The 17705-nt window shown below is 34.9% G+C and overlaps 1 protein-coding gene across 1 annotated transcript; it reads left to right on the plus strand.

The window, feature by feature from the left end:
* Positions 1–614: 614 nt before the first annotated feature.
* FBXO8 (F-box protein 8) lies at positions 615–16935 on the plus strand. The gene is made up of 5 exons (XM_008641489.2): positions 615–954; positions 3204–3330; positions 10103–10221; positions 11662–11858; positions 12567–16935. The coding sequence occupies exons 1-5, from the start codon at positions 626–628 to the stop codon at positions 12752–12754; spliced, it is 960 nt and encodes a 319-aa protein (XP_008639711.1). The 5' UTR covers positions 615–625; the 3' UTR covers positions 12755–16935.
* Positions 16936–17705: the final 770 nt, after the last annotated feature.

The raw sequence follows: 17705 nt of genomic DNA on the forward strand, positions 1-17705 counted from the left end.
AGGCTTTTTATACTATTTCTGCAGTGATATTCTCTGTATAAGTATTTTCCTTTTTCTCAAGGCTTTATGTTATGCTACTAGGTAAGAAACCTTGAAAAGATATTTATTCTCTTGTTTCTGAACACTCTAAATCCTTACTGCATTATCCCTGAAGTCATTAAACTTTGTTTCAGTGTCAGTCACAGCCTCGTCTTGTGTGCTACCCAATATATTTTTGCTTCTCCTAATGTTTTATAGCACTTCATTGACTCTAAATAAAGTATTTTTATTAAATTTTAAGGGAAGTCTGAAGATTCCAAATGTACTGAGGCCTAAGGTTTCTTAACTTACATAGGATATAGATGATATTTGGTACACTTTACAGAAGCTTATTGTTAATTTTGTAGCTCTTCAAGCATGGAAACTTTGAAAAACATCTTCCAGGTTTTTTTATGGGCTTTGTTTTCAGTATTTCTTCAGTTGCCTTGTGAAGACTGATTACCTGGTCAGCATAACTTTGATAGAACTCGCTTTCTATCTATTCAGATTGGTCCTAGAAGTTTACATACGTGCAGAGTCTGTCTTAAAAATGTTTACGAGTAACTGTCTACATTTAATTTGGATTTTATGTCCAGCAGGCTCGCAGATGGGTCAGGGACTCTGGAGGATTGCTAGAAACCAACAATTGCAACAGCAAGGATACAGTGGACAAGGCTATCTTACCAGAGAGCATGGTAGGAGGATACCTGCAAACAATGTTTCCAATACGAGCCATCGCAAACAAGCCCAAGGAGGCATTGACATCTACCACCTGTTGAAGACAAGGAAATCTAAAGAACAAGAAGGATTCATTAACCTGGAAATGTTGCCACCAGAGCTTAGTTTTACTATTTTGTCATACCTGAATGCAACTGATCTCTGTCTAGCATCATGTGTCTGGCAGGATCTTGCTAATGATGAGCTCCTCTGGCAAGGGTAAGCATGAAACAAAGAAGGATCACCTGGACATAGTAAAAATTATTAGATTTTATATTTGTCTCAGTAAGTGCTTTTTGTCATTCTAACCTTAGCAAAGGTTTCCTAAGTTAAATGAGATTGACACAGAGGAAACATATATCATTTAAAAATGTGTTATTCTGGATTTCTAATTAGTATGGGCTATTACTGAAGATTACAACATATACAAGTGTGCTTGATACAGGTATACATATATTATCATATTATATATAATATACATATATTATTATACACCTGTTTTTTGAGCTAGCATGGGGAAAAGAAACAGGGGCTTGTCTTCACTTTTGTATTAGCTAAAAGCACATCTCAAGTGTTTGTATCATTACTTCTCTGAACTTCAAACAGATGTCTAGCTTAAGCAAGAAAACCTATTCAGCTAAACTTGCAAATGGCATGGAATGAGAACTCATCTACGATGCTTGTAGCAATTTTAGGTGTATCTTTTTTGGAAGATGGTTATAGAGGGAAGAAAGAAAAGGTCTGTTTTTCTCAAGTGAAGTTTCTTCAGCCTAACACTCAAAACACATTCATGTATAACATATGCAGAATTTGTATGTCTGGGAAATAAATAAAGGAACATTCTCTCAGATAAAATAGTGTAATATCAAAATGTAACTAACATTATATTCTCTGGTATTTTATGTTTTACAGCACTAGGAAAGACTCATGAAATCATATTTATCTTTAGAGTAGATGGTCAGCAGAACTTGTAACTTCTTTCACAACATTTTCTTCTCCCTTAACAGACAGTATTACTACTATAGCAGTTGGGTTGCTGTTCAGGTTGTTTATTTTCCTTTCATTATTCTCTACATCTCTTCCTTCCCTCATCTATTTCCTTAGCCTGCTGCATTTGAATTAAGCAGCTTCCCTTCCTATCAGGCTTTTGAACCTACAAAAAGGATAATGCAGTATAACTTCTTAGTCACAGTTGTTCTGCTATTCGGGACTGTTACATTGATAGGAAACAGGAATGTTGGTGAAGGAGATCAGTAGGCTTCTAAGTTTATCAATATGCATTGTATTGTGCTCAGTTCTTGGTATCAAACCCACCCAATATGCATTGTATTGTGCTCAGTTCTTGGTATCAAACCCACCCTAAATACAAATAAATTCCTTAGACCAAAGCTTGAAGATACTAGAGCTTCTTAGTTGCACACACTATATATTCTTACCATATGGGGGGAAAATACATATTTTTCTTGAAGTTTATTCTGGGAAACAGTTAAATCATTTTTTGTTAAATCTTTCCAAATAATACATTCATACCACATTTCATTTGGTAATGAAAATGTGTCCTGATTAGCGATAAATAAAAATCTCAATTTGCATAATCTCTGTAAAAATCTTCTCTATTCCACACACATAAGGGTGTATTTAAGCTTTGGCAAGTACTGTGGTTGCAGTTCTGAACTCAGTCCAAATAAGACCCAGGTTCCTGAACTGAAAACAGAATATTTGCCATGTCTCCAAGTGACTACCTGCTGGGTCCTAAACATTGCTCCTGATTAGTTACAGGGCAGATGTGTTGAAGCAGAACTACCAGTTCAATAAGGAATCTAAAGTGCGCGTAGAAAGTGAAAGGTAATTTCAGATGGCATCATCAAAGAAACTGAGCTGAGGCATAGAAACTGATGAAACTGAGGAGTCAGGGTGGAATAAAAGGAAAAGAAGCTGAAAAGTTATAGAAGATAGAGAGTGATGGGGCTGGATCTAGTCATTAGGATTGGCCAAGACAAGAGGAAGAAGAGTTGGGCAAAAAAGGACAGGTGGGGAAAGTGCTGAATTAATGGCCTAATTTTGTGCAGATGTGGTGTCCAATTCACTGCACAGCTGGGGCACAATAAAAGAAACAAAATGTTTTAATCCATCACAGTACAGCAAGAGAACAACTTCTTACTGTTCTCCAGAGTTCAGCTTCTGCCAGAGGTCTCTGCTGTGTGGTTGTCATGATGCCACCTACTGGGATATGTTTTGAGGTTGCACTCAAAGACACCAAAACCTCTATGAGGAGAAAACATTAATCATATAATTGAAGATTTTAGAAAAACACATGCAAAAGACTTAAAAACTGTTACAAGCAACCTACTTCTAACTTTCCCTGTAGTTTGAGTATTTAGCTTTGCAGTGTTGATTACATTTTGCTTCTGTAAAATCTGTGAAATTCAGAAAGGAATTTTTATAATAGATTAATTCTATTTTCATAGGTTGTGCAAATCCACTTGGGGTCACTGTTCTATATACAATAAGAATCCGCCTCTAGGATTTTCTTTTAGAAAATTGTATATGCAGCTAGATGAGGGCAGTCTCACCTTTAATGCCAACCCTGATGAGGTAAGTGAACTGTTGCTGACAGTAATAAACAGTTACAGTAATTGTGATTGTTGTTTTTTAATTATAGTCATACAAAAACAAAGTTTTAATAGGTGTTTGTTTTACTGTAGGGATGGTTAATACTGAGCTACAGCTGTATTCTGGTCTTTTTTTGAATATTTTACCTGTGCACATCATTTACATGACTTGCCTCTTAAGTGCTCTGTACACTTCTGTGGATGCCATAAATTCATAACCACATATTGACTTTGGAATGAGGCAGATATCCTAGCTGAAGAGACAGTGGTGAATTGTAAGAGCATAACAATATGCTTACATAAATAAAAATGCTAAAATGCAGAGTATGAGTTTGGTTCCACTTCAGGCAAAGCAGGATGAGGTATAAAGTCCATTTACTTCTATGACAATTAGGTTTTCTTGTAGGGGATTTTTACCTATTTCCACTACCAAGGAGCAAATCTTGAAATATGAAAAAGATGTGCTGCTGAACTACCCTGAAGATCAGTTTGATTTAATTTCTGTGGGTGTTTGTTGTGCATAATCTTTCCTTATAGAACAACATAAATTTATCTTAAAAAAAAATTTGCTTGTCAAACTGAAAGGTTTTGATTTACAAATTCATGTAACTAACTGGAAAAGTCGTTTTCTGCTTTCAGTCTGTCACCTTTCAAAGAAGAAAACAGTTTGAGAGTAGACAGCTTTTGCCTGGGAGATAGTTAATGCCCAAGTGACAGAGAGAGTCTTTGTGTATAAAACCAGACTCCTGCTTCATGTTTCCTAGGAAAATAGAGTACACAGTACTGAGCAAAAATAGCATTAACTTCCTGCATATAGTTACACGTATACATGGAAGTGGTAATTGAATAAATCTGAAGTACAAAAAGGATTGTGATATGAAAAGATACGCTTCTAGAAGCAAGTTTCACTCTGCTGATATGATACAGGAAGTGTGAACTTGTGACCATGGGGTGAAATAAATAAAGCAGTTCTATGAATCATTGAAATAATGTGATTTCGTTTAAGTTCTTGCTTTATCTCATATTCTGCTTGATTAAGAGACCATTACTTTTATCAGTCACAAATAGAGTATTTTGTAATTTCTCTGGTAGAACTCTGCCTTGAACTCTGATACAGCAGCATCAAGACATCAGCACCTGGCCACTTGAGTGATTAGTATTGATTTTCTGCAGAATTGTCACAAATTTAGTAATAAATGTAAAAGCTTTCAAACAAAATGCAGTATTTAGGTAATTTACATGTTTTCAGTAATGTATCAAGTATATTGGTCGCAGCATTGTCCATCCAAATTTTTCTTTGTATTTCAATTTGCTTTAACATAATTTTTCACTTAACTATCTTAGTTTATAATGTGCCATTATATTTTAACTTTTTTTAAAGTAATCTTGGTATGTTTAAAGCATTTGGAACTTTCAGAAAAGGCACTTAATAGAAGATTCATTATTTTTAAAGGAAATTAAGATCTGGAAATTAGAGCTAACTTACAGCATACCTAAATTAGGTATTAACTTTATTATGCTACTCTTGGTTCTTCATTATGGTTATATTTTACAATAGTAGTACAAACAGTCTGCTTCAATGAGAGACGAGAACCTCAGGGTATCTCCTAAGGGCTCTGTTCCTCTCTCCCTGTGGAGCACCATAGCCTGGTAGGAATCATTCAGGGCCTGAGTTTCAGGACACTTCACAAATACTATTGCTTTTACTGTTTACAACTGTGATATTGGCAGAATTATTATTATAAGGACACTGTGACTGGAATATATGATACGACATTCCACTATTACAAATTGTGTCTCCGAATTTCCTGCCAAACTCTGCTTTACATTTGATAACAGACCTGATCAAATTACTATAAAAATAGGAATACTTACAGCCACAGGAGCAAGATTCTCCAAAGGACACCGCCCATGTCATGAAAATGGGTAACCAGGCTCCACAGCAACAGCTCCAGAGCTAGCGGTGGCTCACGGGGTAGGGAAGAGCATCTACACACTTTGTGGTAGGATTCTCTGGTTAGCCATTGTTGTGTGCATGGTGTTGTGATATCTGCTGTAATTTAATGTGTTGATTGTGTGCATGAGCTTGCATAATTCATAGCAGGTGCTCACATTCTGCTGAAAGGATGTGCCTAAACATGTGACACGTAATCTGAAAAAAAATCCTCTAGTGCATGTTTGGGTTGGGGGTTTTTTTTGTTTGGTTTTTTTGGGGTTTTTTTTGGTTGGTTGGTTTTGTTGGGTTTTTTTCATATGGCACCACCATTGTAGCCAAGATTTTGGAAACTGTTTTCTGTTGTTTCTTTGGAGAGGGGGGTGTTTTAGTGTTAGTATTAACACTTGAATATAAATATTATGTTGTTTAATCTGCCTATGTGGTTTCTGCTGTATTTTATTTTAAAGAGTGTATGGTGTATGTGAAATGTTTCTCATGCAGTGCTCATTTCATCTTGTGTGCTTATGACTCAGAATTTGTAAGCAACCAGAAGTTAGTTCCCATTGTTTCGTATCCAGTTTCTAACTCCCTATAAAACATTTTATCAAGTTCATTACACGGATCAATGCTATGTAACTAAAACTGAAACTGAAGGTACAAACAAGAATCTTTTGGTCAGGAAAGAAGATCTATTTTTTTGTTTCATCCTTAATGGTTCTAACTGATCTATTTAAAAGCATTTATTTTTATGGAATCTGTACTATACCAAAACTGTCTGTCCTCAGTGAGGTCAGGATTTCCTTTACATAGCATAATAATAAAGTACAGTAAGACAGTGCTTACACTAAGCCTGGCTTTCCACTCTTCTGATTGTCTCATTCACTATAAACTGCCCTTAGTTTTTGTCAGGGAGGTCAGGTTTTTTTGACCTGTTCCTGGTTATAAATTGTTAGCCACTTGTATAAAGCTACCTTACCTGCTAGTCTGTAGATGATGGAATGTTTACTGTGCTGTGTTTCTCAGCAAGTTTTTTTGAAACTTATCCTATTTTATAGTGATCTACTAAGCAAGCCAATTTTGAGATGCATTGATTTATCTGTCTGAAGAATATTATGAGTATGCGTATGTTGTAGAGGAAAGATGTTCTTTTGTGTGATTTATAAAAAAAGTTGGAACAGTGAGCTGAAACCTTTTGATAATTCTACATTAAAATCAGTGGTTTAATCTTGTGGATTATTAGTTATGGATTCTGTGTAACATGAAAAATATTTCTGCGTTCTACTTGCAATTTCTGCCATCATAAGTTTGTATTACCGAGACTGTATTTTAAAGACATACAGTGAAAGAGACACTGTTTGAAATGTATATTACATATTGTGACCACATTTGTCAACAAATGACTTGATTCGTAACTTAGTAAAACAATCATAAAAATACGTATTATACATCTCATCCATACTGTGCATTTTGTTCCAGAAGATGCACCAGTAAATGTATTAAGATAGCGTACTTCCCTAGAAACATGGGAACAATAATACCATCCATGTCTAATTATTATTTACGAATAATGTTAGTGTTACCTAGAATCACCAACAGAAATTGAGACCCTGCTATACTAGATACTGATTCCAAAATTTCTGTGCCATTAACTTAGGATGTGTCTGGTTTGTTTTGTATGCATATCTAAACAGAGGGGTCAAAGGCAACTACGAAAGTTTTAATGTTGAGTGCTGTCCTGAAGTGCTCTGATAGTACTCTTAGCAAAGAAGAAAGTCAATGCAGAAAGGAAACCAACACTGAAAAAGAAAAGTTTTCCATTTTAGATATCTTGGGTGGATATAAACAAATGGAAATTGGAAACAGGTAGAAAGCAAGCAAGGAGTGTCAGTGCTGTAATACGTTGGTAAAACAAGCATTGTGAGCCTGGAAAAAAAAGAAGCAGCTGTAAAAAAATAACATACCAAAATACAACAAATGGCTTTTGTTGTTACTATTAGTCTATTCTTAAAATTGGTTTTTGCATATATAATTTAAATCAACACTTCCATACATTAATATTTTATCCAGAGCTGTCTGAAATTCAGAGATAACATGCTTGCCACAGAGGCAAGGTAGGCAAGTACCCTTAAGTCATCTTTCCTAATTCTCTAATGCTAAGAGCATTATAGTGCTCTGAATCAGAATTTAAAAACTATTGTATGTGCTCATTCTGCAGTGTCTCCCGAGTGTTAAAAAGGCCTCTTCAGACCTGGTAGATCATGGCACAGGACAGCCTACTTGACTGCAGTCAAATGTTTCCTAGGAGAATCACCAGCTGACTGATGCATAATCTTAGCATAGGTTTTAATAGTGCATAGAGCTACTATTTCAGCTAGTATATATGCCACAAGCGGCCATTTTAGCTATCAGAAGTGATTTATTTGAAGCAGGGGTTCTGAGAGGTTTTCAAGGCAGTATTTACAGTGTTATGAAAAGCAGATTCAATGACATGCTGTAAATCTTGTAAATAAATTTCATTTGCTGTGAGACAAAATTTAAGAACTTAAAAGAGAAATTGAGCTTCTACTGTTGCAAAGTATTTTTGATAGCTTAGGATGAAATAAAAAGCAACTAAAAACAATGGCATGTGGTGAAGTATATTTTATTTATACCGTTTGCTTGTGAAGGAGTTGAGGCAAATGCATTCACAGAGAAAGGTATTGTCAAGTGTTATGTGTGGTGGGGGAAAAGAGGGAATTAGAGATAGAGAATGGTAATGCAAAGACTTTGTAGCTTATTAGATGGAGATCCTACATTGAGTTGCAAGCTAGTGCATGAGAAAGAAACTGGGGCATTTTCTGTCACAGAGAAACCAACCCATTGTCTGTCTTAAAAAAGGTATAATTTTCATCCTGCCTCTTCTATGCCATGCCAGCTGTTTTCTGGATATGTTGCAGAAGTGTTTGTTAATTGCAGCACAAATGCTACTCAAGATTTCCTTGCCAGGCTTCAATTTGTATAACCTTAAGCAAACTCTTATTACTGAAGCAAACACATAAATCTCATTAAATCAGGATATATGTAAAGGAGGCATTCTGCTGCTCATCTTATATAAGTTGCCAAAATCCTTGTTGTTCATTTTAATCTCCCATTTTTAATTTTTTACTTACTTCTGGTTCAAGAAAGTACTTAATGTTATGTTGTCCATCCATATTATGGACAAACTTAAATATGATCTAATTTGGGCTGAAATGCAAGCCTGTAGAGCAATACATGTTACATTGTCATCCTGAAAAAAGATTTTTCTTAAAATTGGGGCATAACATTGCTAGATTTTTTGTTTTACCTATTAAAAACCTTTATATTTTTATTTATTTTTGTAAGACGTTATTTTAACAAAATAGATGTATGTTGATAAATGCTATTTTCTATAAATATATAAGCAAAAACTATGGACTGGTAAAAATAGCTAGTTAATACTACAGGTGTTTCTTGGCTTTTAACTTGTGTTCTTAAACATATATTCTAACTATTTTCCTGCTTGATGCTACTAAGACTTTGCTTCACTAAGCCACTTCACAAAGTGTTCCAAACTTCCATCAGTCCTTTATTTCTTTTTCACACAAAATTCAAGAGCACTGGGAAGTTTAGTTTATACACTGAATGACAGCTTGCCCCTCCATCTTTATAGCTGTAATGTAAACTAAAAGGGCAGACTTACAAAATATTGTGAAGTTTGATATCAGAAGATTTATGAAAAAATATTTCAGAAGTATTTTAAAGGTGATTTAGGTTGTGGCCTTGGTACATTATTCTATGCAGAAATGCACTCTCCTACTCATTTTACATTTCAACCTTATGCTATAGTCAAGATATATTGTACTTAAGTGTTGTAACACTTCTTTGTAACAAATGCTAAGAACTGCTCCCAGCCCCTGCCAAATTGCATCAGAAGAACTTGGTTAGTTATTCTTAGGTTTAGATTTTTGCTGTTGAAAAATGTGAACATTTTTTAAATCCATTAGTTGGGTTTTGATTTCTGAGATTGTAAGGAAAATAGTTTTATGCTTTGGGATATTTCAATGACCAGAGAGAATCCAGAATATCACTGAAATACTTAAAATTTGTTGTGTTTATTCTATAAGAAATGTGTGCTTGGTCAAAGTGGAAAATTCTGGAAATCATAATATGAGTATAAATTATATGCAATTCTGTATTTTTAAACTATTTTTATGTTAGGCATAGTGTTCTTATTTATGTGTATGCATATTTATATATGTTGATACTTACCTATGCTTTGAAATCAGCGTGCTTGTGTTTATTTGCATTATTACACATTTAAACAAATGCATTTAATGCATCTATTTGAATGTGATACATTGTATACATGTGAGAACATTACTGTTTTAATGGAAGATGTTAAAGACTAAACATATTATGGCTAAGATTTTCTTATTTGCAAAAGTTACGAAATTACCAGTTATGGTCCCTGCAACATTTTAAATATTATTACAAAAGTATGAAAAGCAAACTACAGATACACGCTGTAAAGAAATTATTAAAGACCTGTCATGCTCATTATGGGGTTCATAATTTAAAATTTTCTACTATGACTGTATGTAAAATCTCAACCATAACAATAAATTGTTTCTTTGCATTTGATTTATAACTTTAGAGTGTATTCTGCATGTTGAAATGTGGTTTAGAGGAGGAGGAATCATTCTGAAAAACAAATCAGTTAATTTGTAGGACTACATTCCTACATTGTGAAGTACAATACTTGTTCCTAAATACATTATGAAGATTAAACGTATTTATATGTACATGTATTTTATCTCAGGGAGTCAACTACTTTATGTCCAAAGGCATACTAGACGATTCACCAAAAGAAATAGCTAAGTTTATCTTTTGCACAAGAACACTGAATTGGAAGAAGCTGAGAATCTACCTTGATGAAAGGTAATTCAAATTTCTCTTAAGATATTTTCTGTTAATTTTCAATGTACAGCCACATTTAGCAATATTTTGAATGTAGAGATGCAACTTCAAGGATGTAAAAAGGCAAAAAAATGCAAGTAGGTAATGGTTCTGCTAAATCTGAACAGTTAGTTCAAGTATTTATGTGACTGTAACACTATTACGAATCTTCAAAAACACCACTTATAAATAATATATCTCACATCCTCACAAAATCTTACATAGATATTTTGCTGCTTTTTTTGACTTGAGGTTTTTTTTCCCCTCTGTGTGCATTATTCAGAAAGAGTAGTTATCACTTTATCAAGGGTTGATAGCTTTTTAACTAATGTTGAGTCATCTAACCATTACTTGGTTGCCTGATGTTTCTTGATTGGAAGTTGCGCACACCTTCTGAGATGGAAGGGAGAATCCTCTTGGAGACATCAGGAGCTACAGAAGGGAATACTCTGCCTGCTGTAGCGTGCTCTTCTGTCTCCACAGTGCTTTTTCATGCCATCATGTTGGGGTGTGGCAGTGTCATGAAAGAGAAGGAGAATAGTAACTGCACCTAAATAGGAAGAACAGAGGGCCAACAGCAGTTCTAGCAGGAATCCTTTCCTGGTTCTCATCCTCTTCAGCCTGTACTACTAAAGGAATAAAAGGAGTCTGTAGTGTTTACCACCACTGACAGTCCTGTGCTGTAAAACTTCAGATTTATCAATTTTTTAGACAATACTAAAAAAAACATTTAATGGATGAGATTGCAAGTTAATATTAGCAACTCCTACTACCATATATCTGCCCTTTGTAATTAGAGCATAATCAGATACTAAAAATAAAAACTACTTTTCTAAATGCTGAAACTCCCATCTTAGTACTGAAAGGTAAAAATCAGGTTAAACATAGGAGAATATTCTTCAAATTTGCTTCTAAATTTTTTTCAACTGTCTTTTGCACATCTGCTAATATAGGTGTGGTCTGAATCTTTTAGATGTTTCTGTGTTCAGTGGAAGACACTTGAGAACATCACACCCTGATCACTTATGTGAGCAAATTCTGCCTAGCTGAAGCCTGGTTTTAACAAGATACTCCTGTTACAATTTAGACATCAAAATGTGTGGCACACATGAGTCTGTTCCCTTTACTGTCTTTTATAGTGGTTTTGTCACTTTAAAGGAAGCAAAGCCTCTATGTAGACTTTGAATATATGTATAAATTTTGAATTCTGGTTAATGTGTGTTTTTATAGTATTTGGCTACTAATAAGCAAAGAACATGTGTTTATATTATCTTTGTACTGTTAGTGATAATTTCACCTTTCAGAAAAAACAAAAGCTCATGCTATTCTAAAGCTTTAATTTTTGTTTTTAAAATCTGCACATTTTTGTATTTAAACAGTTAAAAGAAACTTTTCTAATAATGTGGGTTTCCATTCTACCAGGAGAGATGTTTTGGATGACCTCGTGACGCTGCACAACTTCAGAAATCAGTTCTTGCCAAATGCACTGAGAGAGTTCTTCAGACACATTCATGCTCCTGAGGAGCGTGGGGAGTACCTTGAAACTCTCATAACAAAGTTCTCTCACAGATTCTGTGCTTGTAACCCTGATTTGATGAGAGAGCTTGGCCTTAGCCCTGGTAAGCAAAAATGAGTAGTGGATCAGTCTTTATACTTCTGGACGATGCTGATGTTTCTGATAGCTCTAAAATCAGCACCTAAACAAGTATTTCTGAAAGTACAAAATGGTTCAGTTTAGAGTCAGCATTCCACTTGGGTTGAAAAAAAAAAACAAAAACCAAAAACAAACGTACTGATTCTTTTTTAGCTGATTAGTTGGGTTTATTTCCATGTTATCTTTCCTTCATTTTTGTCTGTACTTGAGCTTTTTACTATTTCTGAATTTCCTCTTGCAGAGTCTTACTTAACATTTTACCTTGTGGATAGTCTCACAGAAATGAAAGGGAATATTAGGCCATAATCAAGTTAACAAGCATTTCTAACTGGTTGGGGGAGGCAGTTTTCAGCAGTGGAACTGCTTACATATTTAGAAGATAAGCTTTTGCAGGATGTTGTCTTCAGTTTACACAAACTTAAGAATCTGTTTAAATGAAAATACATAAAGCCCTTAGTGGCTTTTGGATTATGTAGAAATACTAAGAGATTTGTAAATTCTCATTTGGCAGTGTGCTGACGTTATTACTTTGAAAGTTCCATATTAAATTTTATTTCACTGGGGTACCCTTCTGAGTAGTTGGATGTATATGTGTGTGTGTAGGCAGGGAGCAATATTTTCAATGATCACAGTTTCTTTTTTAAACTTTTTTTATTTATTCTCTCTTGTCTAGATGCAGTTTATGTACTGTGTTACTCTTTGATTCTTCTTTCGATTGATCTAACAAGCCCTCACGTGAAGAACAAAATGTCAAAGAGGGAATTCATCCGAAATACGCGACGAGCTGCACAGAATATTAGTGAAGATTTTGTAGGGCACCTTTATGACAACATCTACCTTATTGGCCATGTGGCTGCCTAAAAGCACAATTTGCTAGCACTTAAAATTTATAATTTTCAAAAATTACATCGATTCCAGATATTAATTACTTTGTAGAGATGGGGGTTATTTTAGTGCTGGTCATTCTAACCTCTGTATGCAATCAAAGTTTGTGTGTATAAGTGTGTGTATGTGTAAACTACCTTTTCTATCTATTTACTGTAGGAACAGAAGGAATTTTTTTTCATAATTTTTTTTTAGTTTTGCACAAAACAATGCCATTAGTCTGACACAGCCATTTATGAATGTTAAACTGACATTACAGTCTAAGCTGACAAAGTGGTGAATTTGTGCATTAGATCTGCTTGAAACTTTAATAAGTTCATTCTTTTTAGAATACCATGTAATGTGTATATATTTAACTAAAGAGATTTATAATCATAATTATTTTATTGTAAAGTATTTTAACTAAAATTTCTCCTTTTATCTCTTAAATTAGTGTTTGACTTCCATTTGCATTTTTTTACAATGCTGACTACCTCAGATACCTAAGTTAGAGGAACATTGGTCTGAATATTACAATAAAGTTTATTCTAGGAGATGATAGAACACTTGTAAAATATCTAAGCTGGTATTTTATACTGTATTTATTAACTTGAGTTAGCATGTTGCCCACCTGCCATTCACTCAATTTTAGAGATTACAGGCTCTATTTTAGATGAACCCTGATGCCATACAGGGGTAGCCAGGGGAAATCATGCAGTGTGCAGAGAGGCTTACGTGATTTACGTACATAACCCCTTTTGCAGATACTAGTTTTTGGGAAACAGGGCAACTACAATCACCTATTCAGCGCAGTAAGCAAGAAGAAATCTAAACAGGGAAAGTGGCAGGAGTGACCAACATGTTGCTGCTTTCAACTGGTTCCCTCAGTCTAGAAGTGTCAATGATGGAAATGCCTTGGCAAATATATACCAGATGACTCGTTGCTAAGGCTGTTAAAAACTGACGGTGCAAGATTAGAGCAGTGACTGTGCAGGTTTGGGGAGCTGTTTCAGAGTCAGATACTGAATTACTTTCTAAAGCTGTCATGTAGCTAGATTTTAAACAGTTCTAAATTTATGGAAGTACTTCAAAAATTACTTGGTCAGGTTGTGTCTTGACATTTTCTGAAGTGTGGAGAGTATTAGCAGTGCAACTGCTGTGCATGTGCAGGAATTAAATAAGGATTTGCCTAGTTTTTGTTCAGACAACTCACAGAGCAGAGCTTTTTTTAAATTTATGTAACATGCAGTTGAAGTAAGAGCTGCTCCTGATTATGTTTGTTTACATAATATTCAGCTATCAGTAGCATCTGGATACACCATGGTAACAAGTATATTTCTTCTTTTTCCCTACCGTACCGTGAGGTGAGGTGGGAAGGTATTCTTAATCTGTAAAACAGAACTAATCTGAATTGAATGCAGGAATGACACCTCACAGCCATGCACTTTGCCTATGCTGCTGCTTTCTGTTTGGCACCGAGGGAGTGTTGTTTTAGATGTGAGAAGAGTCATGACAATGACAGTTCATACAAGGCCTACATAAATGATGGGAGGAAAAAGATGTAGCTATTACTGCTATTTCAAGTGTTTATAGCTCTGTTCCACAAACAGAAATGCATGGAAAAAAAGTACTTTTTTATTACATTCCATTTAATCCAGTGTAAATGCCATTGCACTTATGTAGCACACACAGCCAAAGCCAGGAGCCGGCAGTACTGCAGCCATATTCCAGACAGGTTTACAGTATCACTTGCCTTGCTCAGGATAACTACTCCTCACCCTGTGTTGTTTCATGTGTTTCAAAAAGTCCAAGGATGTGTTCTGCAGCAGTCAATTAATCTCAAACACAAATAGTACATGGTACAGTGGGGAGCTTTGTTTAAGGCACAGATATCTGCTCCTGTGTTACAGGGGCAAAAAAAAAAAAAATGGAAAACTTTTAGCATAATTTGTAAAACCAGCAATAAAGGACAAGTGTCTCTGGGGTCCTTAAAGTGATCTTAAGTGGAGACAGCAGAATATAGTTTTCTAAGAAACACTCCTCAAAAGTTATACACTTTAAAAGAAAAATTCAGTGAATTTTGAAATTAGAACTCTTCTTATTAGAAAATATTTTCTTCTCAAACCACAAATGCAGAGCAAGGCTTAATTCTCTTCTGATTTATGTTTAGGTTGACATTAGTGATACTGGTTTTGATTTTGCACTAATAAGAGAGTATGAATTGTTAGTCTGCATTTCTCTTAAGTTCCAGTTACCCTGATACAGAGCAAAGCCTCCAGGCAGACAGAACATGTTTTTTTCTGGAATGGATGAGTACATCTATTAGCAAGGTTTAGAAAACTTGAAGGCCAGTGTAGCAGCCAAGAAGATAAATTAGAAACAGGATGATACAATTCAAGTTTCCATAAGACAAGTCCAGGGGAAAAGAAAACAAAACCCTAATGACATGCAGATAACAGCATGTGATCTTCACGACAGGATTTTGAACAGTGTTAGAGGATTAGCACCCAACTCATGCTGTACATTTAGTTACTAACGCAGAGTTGAACAAAAAACAGCAAACACAACATGCCAAGTGTGAATTCCCTCAGAGGCAACCAAGAAACAACTGATTAATATAGACATTTCTTCTGTCCTTTTTCCAGTTTGAGTCTATCTCTAAAGTGGCTGAGAAGGAATTTTTTGCATTTTAGCAATCTAGACTTTACATGAGGCTACACAATTTTCTGTCTTAAAAGGAGAAAAAAAGTTCAGCCGGTGTAATTATACTCTTAAAAAGTGAGAAAAATTCTCTTGGTTGCCCTCCACAAACTCTTAAAGTTTTGGACAGCATCTTCTTCAATGCACTTGGTGTCTCCACGCACATTTAAAAATAATGGTATTTCATTGATCCAGGTGTCACTAAACGATGTGATGTGGAAATAGCTACTTGATCAAGCACTTCAGAAGACTTCTGTAGAGGATCTCAAGTCTAATTACATGAGCATGATCATGCTTATAACTACAAAGTGATTGCCAAGCTATTGTGACTCCACCACTGCATGTCCTTTGAACTTTGGCCATGTGGTGTTGCCTTAACTCTTAACTGTATGCACTGTACACAGTGCTGAGGGAAGAAATGAGCCTGCAGCCCATCCCCCTGCACACACTCGCTGTTCTGGTCCTAAAAGACAGTGGAATTGTTCTGAATGGCCATTTCTAAAAGTTTGGTAACTTCAGTATACACAGATGTGACAAGGAAAATTGTTTTCATGTCAGGGAAAATGAGTGGCCCTGTGTCCATGGAAAGTGTCACACTAATGCAGGTCATGTTTGCCTTTATTAAATTCTGAGGCCCTGATTGCATTTATTGAAGGAATATGACATATATTAGACATTCACATGGCTTGCTATAGACAGGATCTGATATTATCTGTTTTCTCAGACTCTATTTCTGTCTAGAATACTTTTCATTCAAATGCTAAACAATACATTTATACAGCTTTGACTTTTTAAAATAAAGCTGCTTCAACATACAGAAGCCCAAACAAATACAAGTTTGAGACATGCTTGTCAATTTTGAAGCAAGTGAGAAATTTGCATTCAGGAAAAAAAATTCAATTTGTTCTCTTTAACCTTTCCCTTCCACCCCCCACATTGGAAGAAGAAAAAATGTAAACCGTTTCAGAAGACAGCTTTAAGAAAATAAACTGACTAGCTGGACAAATAAATGTTACTATTTCTTCTTCAGTATTCTGCAGTTTATTAATGCTCTTAACATAAACAAGTTTACCAACAGGAATTGCTCTTTTTTGAAGTGGTAATAGTTTTGTTCTCTGTGTAAGGATGTGATTGTGCAATCTGATATTGTTTATTGTTCTGTTTTTAGAAAATGAGTATTAAGTATTTAAACAAAATTGAGGTATACCTACTTGATCATGTTAAAACATCAAAATTATAATAAGTTTAGGAAAGTCATATTTACTTGCCCTTTATTGGATTAGGATTTTTTTTCTTCTCAAATATTTCATGGATGTATTAAAACTAATGAACATTAGGGCTGATGACTTGTTCTCTGCCATTGAAAAATCTACCACTCTAAGCCCAAAAGCACCATTAAAGTGGGCAAAGAACAGATATAAAGTATTTCCTGTGTCTCACATCGGCACATTATGGTTTCATTTTGCCTTAAAGAGAAATAGAAACTTTTATAATCTGCATGTAATCGTGATTTTAGTAAGATAAAATTTTACGTGGTACTCTATTATGAGATGTTCAAAGTTCAAAATTGCCATACAATACTGTAATTAAATTGTAATCAAATAGCTAGGAGTAGTTACAGAAGTGTGTATGTAAAAAACCTAAAAGAGATCACATTGCTCCATCGTCACCTCAGTCTTTTTGCTAATATTAATGTTAGTAACTTTGCAGTTTTCCTTTCTTATTCATATAAATATGCTGAGAGAAAATATCTAAATTGAATACTTCCATTTCCCATGTGAAATTCATTTGCATTAAAAACAAACTTTCTGCACTTAAATTTTTAGAAAAGCAAAACCCTTCAATCCATTGAAAAAAAAGCTCTTAGTTTTGAGTTGTGTGGTTCACTCATAGACCTTAATAGAGAAAACAAGCAAAAAGCACTTTTCAGATTCCTAGCAGTCCAAAAATGCATTTTCTAAGCTTAAAAATACTCAATGTGTTCCTTACAGAAATCAAGCGTATTTTTGTAAAGCAATATGATCAGGATACCAGTTATTTTCAGAGAGAGTATTCATTTGTAAAAGTTAGCTTTCTTCTTGGCAGTGCTGGAGTGGAATGTTGGATTTAATTTAAAATGATTAATGAGATTTTGTCAGACTCCCTGCCTTTACCACCACTGCAGTTTGTCAGCACAACAACCTGGGAAACCCGGACGCCACTCTGTCGCCCAAAACTGCTTTCCAGGAAAAAATAAACCCAAGTAACT

The sequence above is a fragment of the Corvus brachyrhynchos genome, unplaced genomic scaffold (assembly GCF_000691975.1).
Source record: "Corvus brachyrhynchos isolate BGI_N302 unplaced genomic scaffold, ASM69197v1 scaffold17, whole genome shotgun sequence".
Taxonomy (NCBI): Eukaryota; Metazoa; Chordata; class Aves; order Passeriformes; family Corvidae; genus Corvus; species Corvus brachyrhynchos.